Below are 21,852 nucleotides of genomic sequence, written 5' to 3' on the forward strand. Positions count from 1 at the left end.
TGACTGTTTCATTGAATTAGGGGTGCGCCCTACCCAGTGTGACCTCATGTTAACCTGTTACATCAAGTCAGGTCACATTTCGAAGGGACTAGGGCTGGGGGGGACTAGGGATTCTGCAGCATCACTCAGTGGTTTGGGATGGTCACTGGCTTCCATGACTCTGACTCAGTCCCGTCCCCTAAGCCCCCTCCCTGAGCTGCCCCAGCTCTGCCCTGAGTATCTCACAGAGTACGGTCTCCCTGAATTTCCTATTCTGTGGACTTGTCAGCCCTGCCAATGACTCAAGGTTCCTGAAGTCCGAACAGGTTCACAGAGGGGAATGCTCATCAGAGACTGGGAACTGCCTGGAAATTTGCGGGATTGCTCCTGTGCTGTGCGGGGAGACTATGGAGAGGTGGATGTAGAATCAGCTTGGAGCCACAGTGACACCTGGCGGCCACTCCACATACTGCAGCCAATGGGTAGGGGGACATGGGGCAGACCCACGGACACGGGAGGTCCTTCTTGCTGCCTCGTTCTCCATATGGCTTCTATAGTGGAGTCCCAGGGTCGGAGTTCTGAGCCCCACCCCCCCACTTTGGAGTCCTTGTGGCTCCAGTGCATCCTGTCCTGAAGCTAATTTCTGCCCGCTTCTCAGCGGACCCTCCTAAATTCTTGTGACCCAAGCCACATCCTGACATCAGCCTTATCCTTGGGGCTGGGCCAGGGCCGGGGGGATCTGCAGTGATCACATGACCCTGGGCATTTCGCTGCTTAGATTCAGTTTTCTACACGTGCATATGCGTACTGTATATATTTCGATTTTGTAAGCGGCTTGGGTCCAGGAGTGGGACATTTGAGCCCTCTTTCATTTATGCATATTGGAAAAGTTTGAATCAGCAGTTACGATATTAGTGCAAAAAAACGTTCCCTACGCTTTCCAAGATCCCAAGAATCATGAGCTGCTTTGTGTATGAGAAACTACCCTCGGCAGGATGCCCACCAGCAACGAGAAGGGTGGTGTTAAAGGAGTTTTGCTTTGAGTACGCACCAGAAGGCTGGAGTGAGGTAGATATCCGCCCCCCACCCCACCCGGGCCACCTTAGCATCAGCTGATAAACGTTTTCCCTCCTCGGACCCATTAGTTCCAGGGAAGAGGCGGATTCTGATTGTGCCATGGATCTGGGAGCCTCCAATCACGTGTGGCTGTTTTAATTCACATTCATGCCGGGGCGATAAAACTCATTTCCAGTGGTCAGTGGCCACCTGTGGCTCGTGGCTGCCACCTTGGACAATGCAGATGGTGGAATATCTCCACCATTCTGGAAAGTTGTTTGGCAGGGCAACCCTTCAGGGTTGCCAAGTCCGGCTTCTCTTGTTGGAGGTGGACACGGGCAAGTCAGTCTTACATAAACTGGAGGTGGTTTTCTAAGTTCCTGAGCGGGCTGATGGCCCCAGTGCGTGTGTGTGGGTGCGTGCATGTGTGTGTGTCCCGTGCATGCATACGTGCATATGTGCCCATGCATGTGTGTCTGCATGATTGCGTGCCTGTCTCTATGGAGGTCAGACCCATTATGGTTCCTGATTTTCTTCTGCTCAGTGTCACCCTACAGAGTAGGGAAGCTTCTGGAGGTGTGCCCTGGGAATGCTGAGTGGGAGAGACCCAGAGACCCTGCAGAGACTGGGCTGGTGTCCGGGCCATGTTCACAGGGGTGGAGAACATCTCTGGAAGGCAGGTGTAGGTTAGGGATGTGTTGTAGGCTTGTGTTGGGCCCCCGTGTGGAAAGGACAGGGGACCAGCACCTTGCCAGGAAAGACTTTATTCCCAGTGAGGTGACCCATCTGGCCCCCAGAAGTTAGCTCTCCTCTGGGACACTGAGTTTCTCCTTCACCCCACAGGCCACCACGGCGAAAAATAACTCTGGGAAGAAGGTGCGGAGGTACACGGCGGCCTTGGGGATGGGGTTGGCCATGAAGACCTCCTGTTTCTTCCGTCTCACGGTACGCATCACCTCCTCTGCAACATCCACAGGGTGCACCCCATAGGTCAGCTTCCTGAAAAAGACTAATAGCCCCCAGGAGGGGCGGGGGTTACAACCTCTGGGCACCCAAAGAGAGGGATGGGGCCAGGGCTGGGCCTGGAGTCGTGGGCTGGGACCACCTGTCCACATCTTGGGTTCTCTTGCTTCCCTAGCGTAGACAGAGACTTGGGTAGGGTGAAACAGCTCCCTGTTCAGAATATTCTAGAAGAGCAGTAATTAGACTGCATTTACAGAGCGCTTGCTGTATGCTGGTTGCTGTCATAAAGCCTCTCTGAGCCGGAACCTTCAGTCTTCCCAACGCTTAGGCACGGCCGGTATTACCATCATTCCTCACTTTCTAAAGGGGAAACTGAGGCACAGAGATTAAGGGGATTGCCTGTGTTCGAACACTGAGTGTACAACAGAGGCAAGCTCCAAGTGCAGGCAGTCCCATGCCAGACTTTCAGCCTTGGCTTTATGCAGCCTGCCAGGGAAGGGACAATGGGGGGTTGGGGAAGATAGAAAAGTCCTGAAGACCAAATCTGGCTGTTCTGCATGGGAAACTGAGGCCTCCGGAGATGCAGGCCCATGGCCTAGGTCAGAGAGCCTGTGAGTGACAGAGCCTAGCCAGGGCCTTGGTCTGCTGGTTGTGGGTTAGGATTCTGTCTACCTGGTTGGTGCCTTGAGACTAAAATTTGGGGGCCCCCTCCCCTCTGTTAGCCGGGTGTGGGGCTCTACCAACCCCCCAGTCTCGGGCTTCGGGAACACACCTCCAGGCTCAGTGACACCAGGCTGCCCCCTCCCAGGCCCCTGTACCTCCAGATTCCCTCAGAAAGCTCACATTTCCAGATGGAGGCTTCCCAGTTTCCCTGGCCCGGATCAACGCGGTAGGACCGGATGAAAGTGGGGCTCACGGTGCTGACGACAACATCGTATTCCTCCACTTCGGCTCGGAGACAGTCGAAGAAGCCTAGCGCGGCGTGCTTGGAGGCAGCATCTGGAAGAGAAACCAGCCAGGGTGGGTGCGGGGGGGCAGGGGGAGGCCGGCCCTGCTCCCCCGCGAGAGCGTGGGTCACAGAGGCCCGCAGGCACGTTCCCACATCTCAGCTGACAAGGACCCACACGTCACCCAGCCCTGCCCCTCACTGCACAGATGAGGACAGAGAGCCCTCGGGGAGTGGTGCACAGAGGCAGAGCTGGGATCCAATCCCGCTTAAACACCTGTCCGCTAGAGGACCTTGGGCAAAGCGCTTTCCCTATCTGAGGCTCGGTTTTCCTACCTATAAAATGGGGACAATATCCCCATTGGCAAGTGATGGCGAAGATGGAAAGAGGAAATATATTTGGGACACCTGGCCCAGGTATGAATCCCCAATTCCCTCCCGCTAAGGTTGGTACCAAGTGATTCCCTCCCCATAAGGCCAGTACCAGCGGGCAGCCCCTGGGAGCCCAGAGCAGGTCTCCCCTCCCACTTCCCAGCCCTTTTCCTCCAAGGTCCTGTCCGCCTGAGCTACTCTCACTGAATCCACTGCAAATGGACGAGGCCATGGGTTGGGTAAACAAGAACCTTTCCAGAAATGTCACAAGAGTGGAGGGGACACTTCTTATAGCCTTGGGAGCTTAGAGCCACCTCTGGGGTCTGATGAATCTCAGCTTCCCATTTCGGGGGTGTCAGCTGGAGGCTGAATGAGGCCGGGAGTGGGGGTCCCGTGGTCTCTGCCATCACACGGACCCCTGCCAGCAGACCCAGCCCCCTCTGAGGCCGTCCTAGTGGGGAGTGGGGCACGTGCTTCCCAGACAGCCCTCGCCAGCTTTCGGCCCCTCACCACGCAGGGTTAAGAACGCAGGGGTGCAGGGCCCCAGGGCCTCTCCCAGAAGACAAGGACGGGGACAAGACAGCTTCTCAGAGCTGCGGTGGGGATCTGGCAAGGTGGGACCACCCCTGAGGAGCCCTTTGGAGGAGGGGCCACTCAGTTTGCAGCAGGGCCCCCAGTAAAAACCCATATAGAAGGCAACAGGGGCACCCCCGGGGGAGAGAAGGGAAGGTGGTGCCAGACCTTTTGTTGCTCAGGAAGCTGGAAAGCCTGATTTTTACTGAAATGTCCTTGTATTTAAATAATGAAATACTGAACAATTCCGCACCTTGCTGCAATGCCTGGGTTTCTGCTGGCTGCACCGACTCGCTGACACCAGCTGGGTGTCCGGCCACTTCATTCTGCGCAGTCTACCTGCAGATGAAGTCAGAGCCCTCGGGCTAAGGGCCCAGTCCCAGGACGGCCCCTGTCCCCGCTTAGTTCAGGCCAGTCACAAGCCCCCCTTGTCTTCTGTGCTTCCTACTGAGCGGATGGGAGATCTCAGGTTCCAAGACCCCTTCCTTGAGATCAGTTCATCTGCCGGAGCGGCTCAGAGAACTTGGGGAAAGTTTTTACTCAGTGGATGGTCTGTTTCTTACAGAAGGACAGAACTCAGGAACAGCCAGATGGAAGAGATGCAGGGCGTGGGTGTTGGGGCGGGGGGGTTGCTGAGGTGTGGGGGAAGGTGCTCAAAGCTCCCAGATCCTCTCCAGGCACCTCCCTCTCCACCGAGTCTCCCTGTGTTCAACCTGGAAGCCCCCCGAAGCCCCACCTTTTGGGATTTTACGGCAGCTCCATTATAGGTACGATGGGTTAAATCAAGCCTGGGATGACAGAACTCAATCTCCAGCCCCTTCCAGTCCCACCCCCTAATTACACGGTTGGCCCCTCAGGCAAGCAGCCCCCCTCCTTAGGCGACATCCAAAATCACCTCACTGACATGACAAAAGACACTCTGATCACTCTTATCACTTAGGAAATTCAAGGGTTTTAAGAGCTCTGGGCCAGAAATGGGACAAAGACCAAATATGTATTTCTTACAAACCACTCTATGACAATACTTAATGGGTAATTAAAAAGAAGTTGTGGGGGGGTGTGCGCCTGGTGGGTCAGTTGGTTAAGCATCTGATTCCTGGTTTCTGCTCAGGTCATGGTCTTGGGGTCCCGGGATCAAGCCCACCCTGGGCTCCGCGCTCAGTGGGGAATCTGTTTGGGATTCTCTCTCCCTCTGCCCCTCCCCCCAACCCCACTCACACACACGTGCGCTCTCTCTCTCTCTCTCTCTCTAAAAATAAGAGAAGAAATATATAAGGTACGCACCCTGCCCTCCCACAGACTACCTCATGGGAGGAGGGTAGCTCCTCAGCGGGGTCCCAAGTTCATCTATGGAGAAATCTCTCTCCTCTTTGGACTTTCCTAAAGGACTCCTGCCTCTGGGGCTTCTCTGCACCCCTCCTGCAAATCTGCATCTCTCATTCTCCCCTTCCTCCTTCCCCTGAAGCTTCCATCCCTCTGCCACTGTGTGATGGGCGCCCGTCTCCTCTTTCTGGGTTGTAACCCTTCCTGTCCTTCAAAGACATCTTTATGGAGAACGGGCGTTTGCGCGGGGGCTGTGCGCCCAGGCAGGAGGCATAGACGGTGTTCAGCCAGGGCTGGCCCTGACCCCCTGGGGGGATGTGAGCCTCTGGGGGAGAGGTCACCTCTCTGGTCACCTCCAAGTCACAGGTGCTCAGAAATGGGAACAGAAGGGATGAAAGAAAAACCAATAGATTGTTTCACCTGTGGATGTCCCCTCCCTTATAGCCACGTGCCTAGTGCTAGACAGGACATCCCTTATAAGACATATAGCGTAAGACGAGACATTTCTGTCGTAGCAACTTACAAGCTGTGCGGAATGGGATTCCAAGCTTCCCCTGGATGTTATTCACTAACACAATCTGGCCTGTCCTCCGGGAGATCATGTCGGGAAGCAGGGCTGGAAAGCACAGGACAGAGTCACGGTTACACATGGGAGACTGAGGCAGGCAGACCCCTCCCCCGGACCCCCTTCCTCACACAGGGCCCCTCTACCTCCCTGGTGATTCGATGACAGCAGGACCCTGGGCAGGAGCCTGGACATCACTGATCCCAGTGATCCCGTGTTTCCTAAGAGTGGGCTGGGCTCAGCCGCTCATTTCTGGGTGGTTTTCAGTGACCAGCCCACATGCAGATCTCAGTGGGGAGAAAGGTCACAGGTCATCCCATTTCGATCCCCCACAATCCTCCCGTGTCTTGAACACCTCTCTAAATCTTTTAACAAAGAGCCCTGTGCCTTGGGAGAACCTGCTACTTGGTTCTGTTTTCAGAGTTCTTCTGTTTATTGAGAGGGAAGGAGGCTCTTAATTTATGGTGATATTCTAAAGATTCCCCTACAAATGAACTCATGTGAAAATGCAGAAATTTAGAGACAGATAGATCACAGTGCAGGTAGAATGGGGAGATGGCAAAACAAAACAAAACAAAACAAAACAAAACAAAACAAAAAACACGAAAAGATGGCTTTCAGAATGGCACTGACATTGAGCCCTGGCATGTTGCAGATGGGCAAGCTGAGACCCAGAGCTAGTGACTGGACTCAGGTCTCTTAGCAGGTTAGAGGCCCAACCAGGGAGATGAGCCAGGCCTGGCTGGCCCCGACCCCCTCCACTCCCTGCGTCCCTCACTTCCATGCCAGGAAACCCTGAACCCTCAGAGGCCTGGCCCAGAACCCTCAGAGGGACCAGACTGGAAGAAACGGTTATCTCTGGGGCCTCATTTCAGAAGCTCTGGAAAGTCATCTTTCTGCTTGAGATAACTCTCCCTTCCTCTGTGCTGGTGCCCCAAACCCCATTATTATGCAGAAGGCAGCTCTAAGATCACACTTCCTCAATCCCACGTTCTAAACCCAGAAATTCTCCATGTATGTAGCCTCCCTGTTGGGGTCCTGCCTTGATAACCTTTGTGGGGGATGGTGATTCAACTCTTGGTTCTATTCCATGACAAGTCCAGCCCCAACCCCTACGTTCCGGAGCTGCATTTGAACTTGGCAGTGAGACAGTGCCCCAGAAGAGTGGACATTTTATCCTTGAGAGAGATCTGCCCTCCCTGTTTCTGCAAAGGGGTTGACACAATGCTGGGTCTCTTGTAGTTTGGGGATAAACCGTTTCCTTCTTTATTTCTGAGGCCAAACTCTTCTACCCTTGACCAACTGACATGGTTAGGAACAGATCAAGGGTAAGGTAGATATATCAAATATATATCATGCATGAGGACAACGGTCCAAAGATGTGGGACGGGATTGGAGGGGGAGCCATGGACATGAGTGAGAAGGGGGGATAAAGGGCAGGGCTTGGGTGGGGAGAGGGATTTCCCAGAGAGGGAAGTTGGAATATACTAGTAAGAAACTTCCAAAATCCCTTTTCTTTTAGCAACATTTATAGCCAGAATGCTGAAAGCTTTCACCAACTAAGTAGGGTTTTTTTCCTAGGGGGAGTGGAGACTCCATCTAGAATTGGAGGACTGTCTATGTAACAGAGCCCTCTCTAGCAGCCAGTGGCCCAGAAATCGGTGGGAAGGTCAAACTCACGAGACCTTTGGTCAGTGTGATGGGTCCAAAGTAATTGGCGTCCATGATCTTCTTGTCGAGCTCCAGAGAAATCTTATGGGCAGGCCCCTTGATCTTCATGCTGGCATTGTTGATGAGGATGTCCACACAGCCGTAACAGTCTAGGACCTCTTTGGCCACATCCTGGACACAGCTGATGTCTGAGAGGTCCAAGAGGACCAGCTTTGGGGTGAATGTCTGCTGAGCCAACAAGAGAGTCAAGGCATGTTGGGAAGACCTCCCTCTGGCAGACCCTAGAGCCCTCGAGCTGAGAGCCACCCTTTGGAAATTCAGAGCTTATGGAACGACTACAAAATAAAAATGAAAGGAAAGAGCAGAAATGGCTCGAGGAGGAAGGAAGCTGATGGAGAATCCATTCGTGGGTACCATCGCTACACCACCAGCAATCCAAACATGCAAAAATGCAGTAAGAAGTCTGAACTGTTGGCCAAAGGGACCAGAACTGATAAATCCAAATGAACATCACCCTTTACAGAGGAGGCCGAGCACGGATGCCAATGGAGATGCCATAATAATATATATGAGCTCCTTTCTGCAAATGGGTTTCCAGATTGGCTTAGGAGCCCCAGGAGACTCCATCACCATGCTCTGCAGCCGCATTTTGTTTTTGACCAAACTGGTACACTCCACACAATATTTTTGGGGCACCATCTATGTGCCAGGTATTGCGTTCGGCCCTAGACACTCAATTGCCATTGAGGCTCCTCATGGTCTAGAGCGGGGAACAGGTTGGAAAATGAATGCTACCATGAGATAAATGTAATCCCAGCATTTGACAAACATTAGTCCCGATGAGGGGGTTCCCGGATCAAATTTGTTTGGGAAACACAGACTATTATATGCCCTGCTTGGGGATACACAATGCACATTCACCTATCAAAGGCTCTGAAAAGTCCTGCAGTAAAGGATGCACCAGACAAGCTTGACTTTACTCTGCATTTCCCACACAGTTGACCTCAGAACCTCCTTTTAACTCAAGACCTGATAACATGCCCCAAAACAGAACTTGAATTCTGTGTTGTCCCGTTTGTTCCCTCCCCTCAAGCAGCGGACTTTGCTATGAACTATTTTTGACTGTTTCCAAAAAGCAATTCAACATCAGGGCCAAAGTGAACCAACCCAACCCAACCCAAACCCAACCAAACTAAACCAAACCGTGAAGACAGCTCTGAAGGCAGTTCTCTCAACAGTGTTCCAGAAACTCTTTGAAACCTTCAGCCTCCCAGAAGGTCTCACCTCCCAGCGGCTTTGTGGAAAGTGACTTCACTTCTCCGACTTCTTGGAAGGAAATATCCTTTGAGGTATTATTTTATTTTGAAGATTTTATTTTTATGTAATCTGTACACCCAACGTGGGGCTCGAACTCACGATCCCGAGACCAAGAGTCGCACGCTCTACCGACTGAGCCGGCCTGATTTAAAAATCAGCCATAAGCATTTATAATCATGCCCATACCTGTGCCTTCCTAAAGCTTCTGGATCCTCTCTGATTCTGACTTAAATACAATAGGTGGTGGGGAGGGTGGGTTGCCAGAGAGCAAATTCTTGGTCTGGAGAATGTGCCTGGCAGACATGCCTGGGTCGAGATTAGGGAGAGCACGGCCTCCCACTCCCCCAAAACAAGCACCAGATCTCATCCGCCTTGTCCATGAGCTGCTAACACAGCAGTCAATGAAGGTTACGGGTGCCCAGGAGTTCCCCAAGCAGACTGCCAGAAGGCCTTACCTTGCTGGGGTCAGCCACACTGATGAGGGCGTCATACAGGATCTCTAGCCTCTCCCAGTTCTTGCCACACAGCACCAGCCTTGCCCCACCAGTGTGGAACACCCGAGCACACTCTGTGGAGGAAGAAGGAAAGAGGGCAGGGCGTACTGTGTGGATGGAGCCACGGACGATGAGCCTCTGTAGTAGGAATTCAAGATTTCAAAGAATTCCAACGTCCTATGGCCATGAGTCCTAGGTCATTTCAATCACCCTTCCCCCAGGACTGGGAATATTTTTTTGTCATTTCCAGCCTCTGCATGGCTACCTCCAGTGAAGGGGAGCTCACAGCAGAGACAGCCAGCCCTTCCGTCCTGGGATGGTTCTGATTGTAAGATACTCTTCCCTAAGCTGGGCAGAAGGTTTCTTCTTTCCTGTCCACCTAGCCCTCTGGGATCAAAGTCCTCCTTATATCTTAATCTAAAGATCCTGGAAAGAGCCATGGTGGTTTTTTTTTTTCAGACCTAATCCCCCCAGTTTCCCACACATTTTCTCTGTGGCTAGATACGCCAGTAAGGATTCTTTTTATTTAAAAAGTAAACCTGCCTTGTGTCTAGTTACTTTTATTCTGAAGCAATTCCTGACTCACCCAACATGGGTCCTTCTCAGTTGGGCAAGGGCTGGGTAGACACAAAGTATTTGGGGGGGGACCTGGCTCTTGATCTCAGGGATGTGAGTTCCAGCCCCCATGCTGGGCGTAGAGACTACTTAAAAAAAATAGACACACAGTGTTCTTGTGTAGCAATAATATTTAAGAACATCAGCAAGAATATTTAAGAACAATAAAAGCTAATGTATTTTGAGTGTTTACCTGTTCTACAGACTCAAGAAAGAGAGTTATATATATTAGTTCATCTAATTCCCATGGGAACCACACAAAGCAATGTCTTGGAGGGGCAGTTCTCAGAAGCTGAATCAAAGACAGGGGCTCAGTCTGTCAGGATTTATTGAGGGAATGTTCTTCAGAGAAAATCTACGAGGGAGTAAGGTCTCAGGTAAAGTCTAGCCTCAGCTGGGTCAGAGGAAGGCTCTGGAGTGTAAACCCAATGGCAGAGATGTCCCACTTGGAGGCAAAAGGACCAGCCTTTTTATATCCTTGGGTCTACGGACTGTGTGCTGTCTCCCTCCGGGGCAGGGGCAGAGGCTATTGTAACTCCCAGGGGCAGCAATGTCCACCGGCAGAGATCAAGGCTGTGAGCCCTGCAGCCCACACTCACAGCACCTCTGGAATAGAGAAACTGGCCTCATACAGGGACCTGGGAAGACACCACCAACACCTCCCAGGTGTTCAGGACCTATGACTGCCTCATTTTATACCAACCAGCAGTGGGTCTGATGGAGCCAGGATGCCGGGGGATAGCTGGGGAGCCCTGGGTGCCCACCGGAGGCTGGGTATCCTGAACGCAATGGCTCAAAGCGATCTCACGGCTGTATGCAGGTGGAGAGAAGGGGGCCCGGATGGGTTATCAGCGGGCATCATGAGTGGGGGGTTGTGGTATTGGAGGAGAGCAGCTGCAGGGCTGGACCATGTGGTCTCAGTCAGATAGGGGCCGGGTGGAGGATGGATGGAAGGTCCCAGTGAGGTCTAGAAACAGGTGTACTGCATGAGGCTGAGAGCAGGGAGGAGGGGGGATGTGCTCAGCTCTGCTGACGGAGGGAAACCTGAATCAAGAAATAAAAGTGTTAACAATGTTGCCTTGAGTTGCTGGGATCACAGGGACGGGATGATTTCTCTGAATGTTGGTGCTTTATGGAGAAGGAGGCTGTCCATGACCATTCTGGATGGAGGAATTCAATGAAGACGTCAATCCACCTCCAAGGGAATTTGATGCAATAAATTACAATTCCAACATGTCTTGGAAAGGGATGACAAGATCCTAACCTTTACTTGGATACTTTGCAAGCCTTATTTGGAATAATAAAGGCACAAGTAAAGCAAAGAACAGTTTGATAGACAGCAATAGGAATGGACCAATTCTATCAGTTATTAAAATACATGATAAAGCTACAGAAATTAAAACAGCCTGTTTGTGGCTGCTTAAGTTCGTGGCTGTTCTTAAGTATGGATAGAAATGCTGATTAAAAATAGAGCCAAGAGGGTGCCTGGGTGGCTCAGTCGGTTAAGCGTCTGCCTTCAGCTCAGGTCATGATCCCAGAGTCCTGGGATCGAGTCCCGCAATGGGCTCCCTGCTCAGCTGGGACTCTGCTTCTCCCTCTCCCTCTGCTCCTCCTCGCCCTGTTTGTGCTTTCTCTCTATATATCAAATACATAAATGAAATCTTCAAGAAAAAAAAAGAGGGGTGCCTGGGTGGCTCAGTGGGTTAAGCTTCTGCCTTTAGCTCAGGTCATGATCCCAGGGTCCTGGGATTGAGCCCCACATCGGGCTCTCTGCTCCTTGGGGAGCCTGCTTCCTCCTCTCTTTCTGCCTGCCACTCTGCCTACTTGTGATCTCTGTCTGTCAAATAAATAAACAAAATCTTAAAAAAAAAAAAAAAAGAGAGAGACAGCCAAGAGGTGCACCTGGGTGGCTCAGTCAGTCAGGTGTCTGCCTTCGGCTCAGGTCATGATCCCAGCATCCTGGGATCAAGCCCCATGTTGGGCTCCCTATTCTGTGGGGAGCCTGCTTCTCCTCCCCCCCAACTGGTGCTCTCTAGCTCTCTCTCTGTCTCTCAAATAAATAAACTCTTTTAAAAAATAGAGCCACGAATCCATAAGAATGTGGTATATTGTAAAGTTAGCATGACGAATCAGTAGGTAAAGAACATGCTATTGAAAAAGTGGTATTTGAAAAATAAAACAAAGCAAAACAAAACACAAAACAAAAGTGGTATTTGAACTCCTAGCTAACTATTGGGGAGGAAGTGATACACTAAAATGTGTTAAATAGTTAAATGTTAAGACAGAGCGATACAAGAACTAGAAGAAAGGAGAAATGAATAAATAACCTTGCTTTGGGGAAAGATCTTGTAAGCCTGACCCCAAAGGAAGAAATCATAACAGAAATCATTTATAGACTTTTTCATCCTTAAAAAAAAAAACAAAAAACCTTCCCGACAGCAGAAAACGGAAATGAAAATGAAGACCAGGATGAATGGAGGAAACCTATGTATTTTTATTTTTTAAAGATTTCATTTATTTATTTTAGAGAGAAGGAGACAGAGAGTGAGCAGGGGGAGGGGTGGAGGGAGAGAGAATCTCAAGCAGACTCCCCACTGAGCACAGAGCCTGATGCAGGGTTCAGTCTCATGACCCTGAGATCATGACCTGAGTCAAAATCAGGAGGTGGATACCTAACTGACCAAGCCACCCAGGTGCCGATGGAGCCTATTCAGAACACCTATGTCAGGAAAAAAAAATGTCAGGAAAGAGCAAATTTATTGAATCTATAAAGAACTGTTATAAGTCAGTAAGAAAACCAGATGAAGACCCTAATGAAGAAATTAGCTAGTGAGACGGGTAAGTAAGTCATAAGAGAAGCATGGAGAGCTAGTCACTTACAAAAGGTAGCAGTTCCGTGCCAAGAATGAAGACATGCAGTTTGAAACAGGACACTACTCTTAATCTATCAGAAAATCAAGAACAAAATTGGGGACAGTCACACGTTCCCTGTTGGTGGCAGTGTAAATTGCCACAATCTTTTGGACAAAAAATTGGTCAGAATCCTTAAAACTAAATATACACTTGAACCCTGTTATTTCATTTACGGGCATTTGTTCTAAGGAGATAATTAGGAGCGTCTGCATGGACACAGTTACAATGTTGTTTATCTGGGTACTATTGTAACAGCAAAGAGTTGGAAATGGTTGTTAATGACCAACATCACAGGGGGTTGTTGATACATGATGGTATTTGTCGAATATTTGAAGCCTTTAAAATGGATGTTGCAGAAACTGTTTCCCTGCCATGCACCTGACTGTGTGTGTGTGATTGGATATTAAATTGTACATACACATGTCTAACGGGATTTTAAAACGGAAAGATTGACCAAAGCACCAAGATCAAACAGATACAAAATTTTGGAGTTAGTTGCCAACCCAAGAGGCACATTTTCTTCCTTTCTTTCCCTCCCTTCCTGCTTGCCTGCCTTCCTTCCTTCCTTCCTCTCTCTCTCTCTTTCTTTCTTTCTGATTTTATTTGTCAGAGAGAGAGTGCACAAGCAGGGGGAGCAACAGGCAGAGAGAGAGAAGCAGACTCCCCACTGAGCAAGGAGCTGGATACCAGTCTCCATCCCAGGACCATGGGATCATGACCTGAGCTGAAGGCAGATGCTTAACCGACTGGGCCACCCAGGCGTTCCCCAAGAGGCACATTTTCAAAGGAAATCACTAAAACCCCATTTATGGAGTTCAGTATGCCTGACCCTCCAAATAGGATGCAAAATTGGGCAAGGTAGAGGAGCGAGAGCTTGGACTTTGAGGGAGGATTTGGGAAGAGGACTGCGATGTGAGTTTTTGCCCTTTATCTTTGTCCCAGGGAGCAGGGAGCCACTGGGACCATCTGAACAGCGCACTATAAGTTCTGTGCAATGGGGAGCCAGGGGCTGGGGTCTGAGTCCACCTGCAATATCTAACATGAGGAGGGGGCCACCAGGTGTGCTCAGAGCAGAGCAGAGGAGGAGGAGGACTGGCTGCCCCAGGGGCTCGGTCTGCACCCCAAAGACCCCACCCATAAGCACGGTGGGCTAGACCCAAGCCCTGACCATTTTGGGAGCTGTTTTGAATTCTGCCCCAGGTTCCGTTAGCAGGGCAGTGGCGGTAGCTAATTAGAACCAACCACAGAGGCTTAACCTGTTGTGGCAGGTGCTGACCTGTGGGAACTCAAGATCCCCGTGAGAGGCTGAGGGGACCACGGGGCTGGCAGAAACCGGAGGAGTCAGGATTTCAAGGCGACTAGATCAAAGGTGTGGGACCTTGTTTGTGATATTGTTAAAATCTCTGCCCCTGGCTGGGGCTTGTGCCCAATTAGTGTCCCGTGGGATATGAGGCCAGGTCTGATGTTACCCCACACAGACCCCACTCAGACCCCCTCCTCTGCACCTGCTGACACTTACGGGGTGTGTGTATTCACGGGTCGGGTCAGTGAACGCACACTCTGCTTTTTGCTCTGAGAGACAATGCTTTGGGAGCTACCCTCAGTGATCTCCTTTCTCATGCCAAGTAATAAACTCCCTTTTCTTGCTATCAACCCTGGTCGGGTCTCATCAGAACAGAGGGCCCCAGAGAAGCATCTGCCCTAATACCAGGGTCTGAGGGAGGGGTGAGCAACTGGAGGGTCCAGGCCTTGCAGAAAGGGTGGGCGGATATTCCCAGGGAGGGCCTGGGGAGGACCCACAGAAGTGGCCACAGAGAAAGAGCCAGACTCGGTTTTAAACAGGTGCTGGGCCGCAGAGCTTGAATCCCGATGACAGGGTCAGTCCCATAAGGATTCTTCCTGCTCTCCTGTCCACTTCCCACCCGTCCAGCCCCAGAGGGGTGAGAGAGAGCAGCGAGCTGGCCGGCCACTTGCCCCGGGTGAGTGGGTGGAAGGGGGTGTTCCCTTCACTGAAAATCCACACATTTTCTCTCGTGCTGGCCTGGGCATCCCAGTTTCTGAATCGATGGATGGATGGTATGGGAGGGGACCCATCATGCCCAAAGGGTTTTGTATAATCAAGTAGCGATCTGAAAAGTCATGAGACTATCAGATTGGTTTTAAAAGTCAAGACGCAGAGGAAGGGTTTTCTCTGCTCTGTGAATCTGAGAGTGGGGTGGGCTGTTCAGCTACCCACTCCCGCCCCCCCAACTCCTGCGAGCCCAGAATACTGCAACCATCACTGCAGGCTACATTTATAAGCATCAGAAAGGAGCAAAGGAAACAGGGTGAAGTATTCCCGAGCAGGCGGGGTTCTAGTGTGTTTCTTGTTCTTTTTACCTGAAAATCTTTTTTTTTATTATATTAGATTTTATAACAGAATTCCCTACAAGAGACTTCATCCCGAAGCTGAAAGCCCGCTCTTCCCTTCCTTCTGCCGTAACTGAGTAGCAGCCATCGGGGGTGGGGGCCATGGGAGGCAGCAGCCAGGTGGTGTGACTGCTGCTGGGGGACAGCAAGGCTGAGCCTTCAGCCTTGACCCTCCCAAATACATCATTTCTGCAAACGCAGACCCTGGCAGACTCAGGCGGCCCTGGGTTTGCTTCTCGATCAGCTCAGCTCTTGACCACAGCTCAATTTACCCTGTGTTGGGAAGGGTAGCATCAAGATGTCCTTTTCATGCAGCAAACATACCAGGACACATATTTCCTAGCCTCGCTGGGGCCACCTCCTGATTTCAGGGAGAGGACAAGGTGAAAGGACAGCCGGGGGACCATTGTAAGAGGCCGATGATTGGGAGGCAAGCCCTCAGTTTCACAAACACTTCAAGTTCAAGTGCGGTGGCTAAGTGCAGACACAGTGGGTACAAAGTGACCCGATCCCCGACACGGCTGAGCTGGGTGGGCTTGGGGCAACGGTCCGATGTCCTGATCATGGTCTGATTTCCCTGGGCAACAGCTTGGCATTGCTTCCTTACGACTTTCCAGCACTACCCCCCTGGGTCCAGGCAGGTTTCAGGGGGTGGCGCGGGGTGCGCTGCGGGCCCAGCCTGGCCTGTGTCGTCGGCACTGTGCCCCTCACTTTTCTTCTTGCCTCGGACCTCAGGAAGGGAGCCGCGTCCACCTATAATCGCTGCGGTCAGCTGTGTGCTCTGGCGAGGTGTTTATTTAAGGACACACACGCCCAGCTTCTCGGATTGCTTCTACTATTTGGACTTGCTTTTTTTCTGCTTTGCATTCCTTTCTGGGGTGGGTCCATAGGACACGTTATTCACGACACCGACGAGACCGCGTTCCTCTGAAGATGCCGCGTTGCCCCTGGGATGGATTTTCCGGGTACCCAATTTGTACAGTGCATTACCATAACCGAAGGAGACTTCAAGCATAAGTTAAAGAAGCTTGCAAGACAATTAAACGCCTCTCAGCGGTAGGTAGAACGGCACTAGCTAGTAACCCAGGAAATCGGGAGCGTACGGGACAGAGCTGCCTTCTCAACCAGCAGGATCCGATCGACGCTTTGTGGGACATTTGACCCAAAGACAGTAGGATGCTCACCCTTTCTGGGAACCTGCAGATAGTTCACCGAGACGGGCTGTAGCCGGAACACGCTTCCACAAATTTCAAAGAAATCATAGAGAATGTGTTCTCTGATCATAACGGACTCTGGCCAGAAATCAACAAATCAAATAAATGTACAAGCACATACTTAAGTGTCTTTCCCTCCTAAGATGGTTGCTTTTAAAGACATTTATTAAATAAGCTTTATTTTTTTTTTATTTATTTTTTTTTTTTGAATGCTTACTCTATGCCAGGCTCTTGCTTCTGAGTACTGGGTCTGAGGATCCAAGACGTCCTCCTTGGGAACTGCTTCTGGGACCCATGATGGGCCCCACAGGGAACCGGTTTATCTGCCTCGTACTTTATTTTCTCAAGTCCCTCGGTGAGCCTGAGTTCACCACCCGCTGAAATGGAGCTTGTCTTCAAAGCATATGGATTGGCTCCCCTGGGAGGCCCAAGGGAAGGAAGTTCTTAGAGAATTCCCAGACAGGAGGTTCCGAACGTTCTCATGATGGCAGTCCCATGGGAATAGGCACCAGTCCTCCCAGGTGGGGTGGGGGCTCTTTGGAAGGGGCAATGCTCATCTTAAAACATGGCACGGTAATGGGCTCCGTGGAGGATTGTGAGCGACTTAATAAGCGCTGGGACATGTGGGTTCTATGTTTGACGGAAGATAACAAAAACAAGAGCAAAAAGTACCCCCAGATTACCGTGTGCGGGCGCCACCTCCGTTGTTAGGAAAGAGAGTCAGAATGTCAGAATCTTACAGACCTAAGCCAGCAGTAGAAAGGCCCCCTGAGACCATCCAATTCAGGGGTCATAGACATATGTGCCTTTAAGAACAGGAGGTAAATGGTTGAGCTAATTAGGCTGAGTGTGATACACTAGGGCTGAATGGGGTATATGGCAAGCGAGAGCACATATTTCAGCCTAATATGTTCATTATCGTTATTACATTATGGACACTTGAGGGGTTCAACATGCTTTCCAACTATCCATTCATTCCTTCATTCATTCATTCCCCAACAACACCATGAGGTAGAGACAATCAGTATCCTCACTTTCCTGGATGGGAAGTCCAAAGCAGACCAGGGCAGTCGCCAGGTGGTAAGCGATGGAACCCAGAATTCAACCCAGAGCCCAAGTCTGGGCTCATAGTTGGTACGTCTCCCCAGCGAAGGACTTTGCATTTCAAAATTTCTGCAACCCCATGAAGGCAAAACCAAATCACATCTGTAGACCCATTTTGGCCCCGACGCTCTGAGTTTGCAAGCCTGACTCTCCCAATCCCCTCATTTCTCCCGCTTGGGAGATGCAGCGCCCCCACCCCTGCCCCCAAAAAGGATACTTGCTGGCTAATGACAGACACTGGGAAAGGACGCAGCATCCATCTCCCTCCCACCTAGCAGGTCAACCGCACGCCGTCCTACCACCTCTCATCCCTAAGGTCGGGAGTGCGCACGGGGTGGGGGGCCAAGCTGGTTTACCTTTGCCCAGTCCCGAGATGGCATCGGTGATCACCACCACTTTGTTCTGCACGGCTGACTTTGACCACAGCCGGGACACCTCTTGGTAGATGAACAGAAGACCGCTGATTCCCAGAAGCAGCAGAGGCAGCATGAGCACGGCTGTGACTCCCATCTTGTTCTGGGGGAAACAGAGGGGAAAGGACTTGGCTTTGCAAAGAGACTCTGATGAGGACACCTGGTGCAGGGGGAGGCCCCAGGCTGCAGGGTGGGTTCACCGCGCACCCGTGTGTCTTCTCCAGGGAGCGAGGCTCTGTGCGAGCTCCCGGAGGGCTGCCTCTGGGCTAAACACCCAGACAGCGTGCTAATCCCTGAATATTAGATGAATAGGAAATTACTCACGGTGTGTCCAAAAGCAAATGGAATCCGGGGCCTGCCCTCCCAGAGGTTAGTGGCAAATTTAATTAAAATGGGTCTGCATTTTTGGAAGGAAATCCATGTGTTAAGGCCACTCGCTTGGGCCCTAATGACTATTTATAACTCTCAGTGCACTGAAGGGCTTTTCAAGGTAAATATAGTGTCTGTTCTGATATTCAGGGACACATGCTGGCCGGGTCCGATTTCAGAGTTCTTGCCAGGAATTTTAAAGCTCGCCGGTGTGCCTGATGATTGGAGGTTTCCTTTGCAGTTCGAGGCTGGGCCTTAGGGATCAGGACCCAGGATTGTCAGTGCAAACATCCCCGCCCTCCTTTCCTATAATCCTTTATCAAGAGGCTTCTAGGTAGCTCAGACCGGAGTGGCTGCAAGCCCTCTGGCCTTCCCTTTCTGGCTGGGGACCAAAAAGATAGAAAAATGGTTAAGCAGACGGAGCTTGCTAAGACTCAATCTCTAGGAAGCGGGCCATGAGCAGAGTTTGGGGTGTTTCTCCTTAAACTATTTCACTTCCCTGGGCCTTAGCTTCCTTGTCTATAAAATGGGCATAGCAATCTCATCCTGCACGGCTCTTGGCAGGACAGACAAAGATACCGTGTATTAACCCAGCACAGACACAGCTCCCAAGAGGATAACTATTGTCCTCTTGAATGATTAACAACACTAAGAATTTGGGGCACCTGGATGGCTCTGTCGGTGGATCACACAACTCTTGATCTTTTGAGCCCCACGTGGTGGGTTTGAGCCCCACGTGGTGCGGAGACATAACTTACGCATAAAATACTAAAAAAAAAAAAAAAGAACACCAAGAATTTATCTCAAATGCTCAATTTTTATTTACATAATGGAATGCCGTAGGATTAGAAATAAAGACACATAAAGAACTAAAAGCCTCTTCAAGGGTTCTGACTGCCAGAAACAGGAAGACCAATCAACAGTGATGTCCTCCTGTGTGTTGGGCTGAGCTGGAAGAGGGGCAAAGAGAAGTGCCCCAGGGGTAGGAGTGAGGAAATGGTATTTCTTCCTTAGAAATTAGGCTGTCTGGAGACATTAAAGAAAACCCAACTTTTGTTGGTATAAAAGAGACATACAGAAATGTGCACATAGGCATATGTGATATAAGTGTGGCTCTTTCTGGATCTTTATGAACTGAACATACCCTCTAACCGGTACCTAGATCAAGAAACAGAGCATTGTCGACCTGTCCCCCTGCCCCCAGCATATCCCTTTCCAGCCCCCGAGGAGTGACTTACTTTCTAGCTTTGAAAAACATATATTAGTTTTACCTGTGATTTTTAAAGCTTTTTATTTAAGTAGAGTCACAAAGTTGCTACTGTTTTGCTGACCATGATGTTTGCATCCATATTGTTGCGTGAGGCTGGAGATCGCTCCTTTCCATTGTGTGGCCATACCTCACATTTTTTTTTTAAGATTTATTTATTTATTTGAGAGAGAGAGTGCATGCAAGCGAGAAGGTTAGAGGACGAGGGAGAGAGTCTCAAGCAGATTTCGAGCTGAGCTCAGATCCCAGGACCCCAAGATCATGACCTGAGCCAAAAGCAATAGTGGAACAAGGGGCCCCCTGATACCACACATTTTTAATTCATTCTGCTGAAAATGACACTTGAGATGAAGTATTTTTTTTTAAGATTTTATTTAGTTATTTGACACAGAGATATCACAAGTAGGCAGAGAGGCAGGCAGAGAGAGAGAGAGGAGGAAGCAGGCTTCCTGCTGAGCAGAGAGCCTGATGCAAGGCTCGATCCCAGGACCCCAGGATCATGACCTGAGCCGAAGGCAGAGGCTTAACCCACTGAACCACTCAGGCGCCCCGAGATGAGGTATTTTTAAATGAAACTATTCATTGAAATTTGGGATGGGGAAACTTCCAATGAGCATTTTTTTCTCTTAGCAGAACAGCATGCATTGGGAAGCTGAAAATCCTAATCATGGTATAATGTCTACCTGCCAATGTTGGCTTGGTTAATATAGACGTTCTTTGGTTATCTCATCCAAGCATGGTGGCTGCTGTGGTTGGACAATTCACAAGTGCTTTGTTTGAGGACAAACCACACTGTGGTACAAGATCCTTTATAAAAGAGGAATTACCTGGGTCTCCTGTAATAGTTAAGGGCAGTCTTTCTATTTCAGTACTTGAAGAGGACAATGGTTATCCATGACCAGGTACACCAACAGACTATCTCCCTCCTCCCTGCGATCGTACAGATGTTCTAGGTGCAGTTTCTATGCTGCTGTAAACAGTGATCATGGGCCAGCATTCCACCCAAAGACTAATAACCAGAATCATGGTGTCAGGTTTTACTTTAATGTTTCCAGAAGATGATCCAAGTTGTCCGTAAATGTCATTCATTGATTCCTTCATTTCTTTTTCAACTGTTCCTTATTGCTCAGCTCTCATGAGCCTGGCAGAGGAAGTCTGAGGAATGCATCTCTGAAAGAAGTAAAGACCTTACCGGACCTGCCTTTGTGGGGTTTTTTAGCCACCTAGTATTGGGAAGTGGACCGTGGGTCCACAAGGAAATAATCCTGCAGTATGTCAGAAGGTGGTAAGTCCTAGAAGGGGGAAACAAAGCCCAGGGAATCTCTTAGTGTCCAGGCAGGAAGCAAAATCCCCATGGATGGTTCAAGAGACTTTAATGGAAGGATCACTTGCAGGGCTGTGGAAGGGTTAAGGAAACACACTAGGGCTGCTAAGGACCACAGAGACCAGCAACAGTGAGAAGTTGTTAACACCTTGTCAGACAAGGGATAGAAAAAGCAGTACTGTAGCCCAGTAAGAGCTAGAGCTTGAGTGGGGGCCTGTCCAGCAGATTCCATAGTCATGGAGACTAGCAAAAATTTCTTACTGCCAAAGCAGGAAGAAATACCTCGATGGCTCTCTTTCCAGCCTCTGATGCCATGGTGTGTTTGAACAGGCACGGGGCCCGCTGGGAAGAGAGGTAGTCCAACACTAACAGCATTGGGCATTGATTTCCTGATTAACAACAGCCCCTGTACAGTGACTAGTCTCTGGGGGACATGCTTACAGGACCAAACATCTTCATACTCAGTGTCATTGCAAGAGGATAGTCCACATATCCATTCCCCAAATTTCCTTCTCCTCCAATTTTTTTCCATAGCCTCCAACCCATTGGCCAACCCATTAACCAACTACCAATACATCTGTGCAGATCTCTAACTCAGGCCATCTTTCCTCCCAAAGGAACTGGACAATAGGTATTGCTCCAAGTTCTGTGCATGGAAGGTCTTCCTCCTCCACCGTGTGTCAGAGCCAATCTTGAGCAGTATTGCCCACCTCCAGCTGATCCCAGGGTATCAAGCAGACTCCACCAAAAATCAGCCCTACCATTTTCCTTTAAAAAGCAAAGGTGGTCCATCAACACGGGTCGGTGTCATGGAGTTTTAATGCAATGGACTCGTGCCTTCTTTGCCTCCTTGGGTCCAAGTGCAGGTCTCTCTAACTAGGGTGGTTCCTGAGGGGGCTGAGCACTGGCTATCTGCTGACCATACCACTGGCAGCTGGGGTAACAATTTCGTCAGTGAAGAGGAA

At 50.3% G+C, this 21,852-nt stretch overlaps 1 protein-coding gene across 1 annotated transcript; it reads right to left on the bottom strand.

Moving 5' to 3' along the window:
* Positions 1-1,771: 1,771 nt before the first annotated feature.
* Positions 1,772-18,396, bottom strand: DHRS7C (dehydrogenase/reductase 7C). Its single transcript, XM_032839879.1, has 7 exons — positions 18,252-18,396; positions 17,871-18,030; positions 9,221-9,333; positions 7,463-7,673; positions 5,736-5,828; positions 2,842-2,997; positions 1,772-2,044 (listed from the first exon to the last, which is right to left on the bottom strand). Exons 2-7 carry the CDS (start codon positions 18,022-18,024, stop codon positions 1,836-1,838), a joined length of 936 nt encoding a protein of 311 aa, XP_032695770.1. The 5' UTR covers positions 18,025-18,030; positions 18,252-18,396; the 3' UTR covers positions 1,772-1,835.
* Between the last annotated feature and the right edge of the window lie 3,456 nt (positions 18,397-21,852).

This window comes from Lontra canadensis, unplaced genomic scaffold (assembly GCF_010015895.1).
Source record: "Lontra canadensis isolate GAN:19392208 unplaced genomic scaffold, GSC_riverotter_1.0 scaffold110, whole genome shotgun sequence".
Taxonomy (NCBI): domain Eukaryota; kingdom Metazoa; phylum Chordata; class Mammalia; order Carnivora; family Mustelidae; genus Lontra; species Lontra canadensis.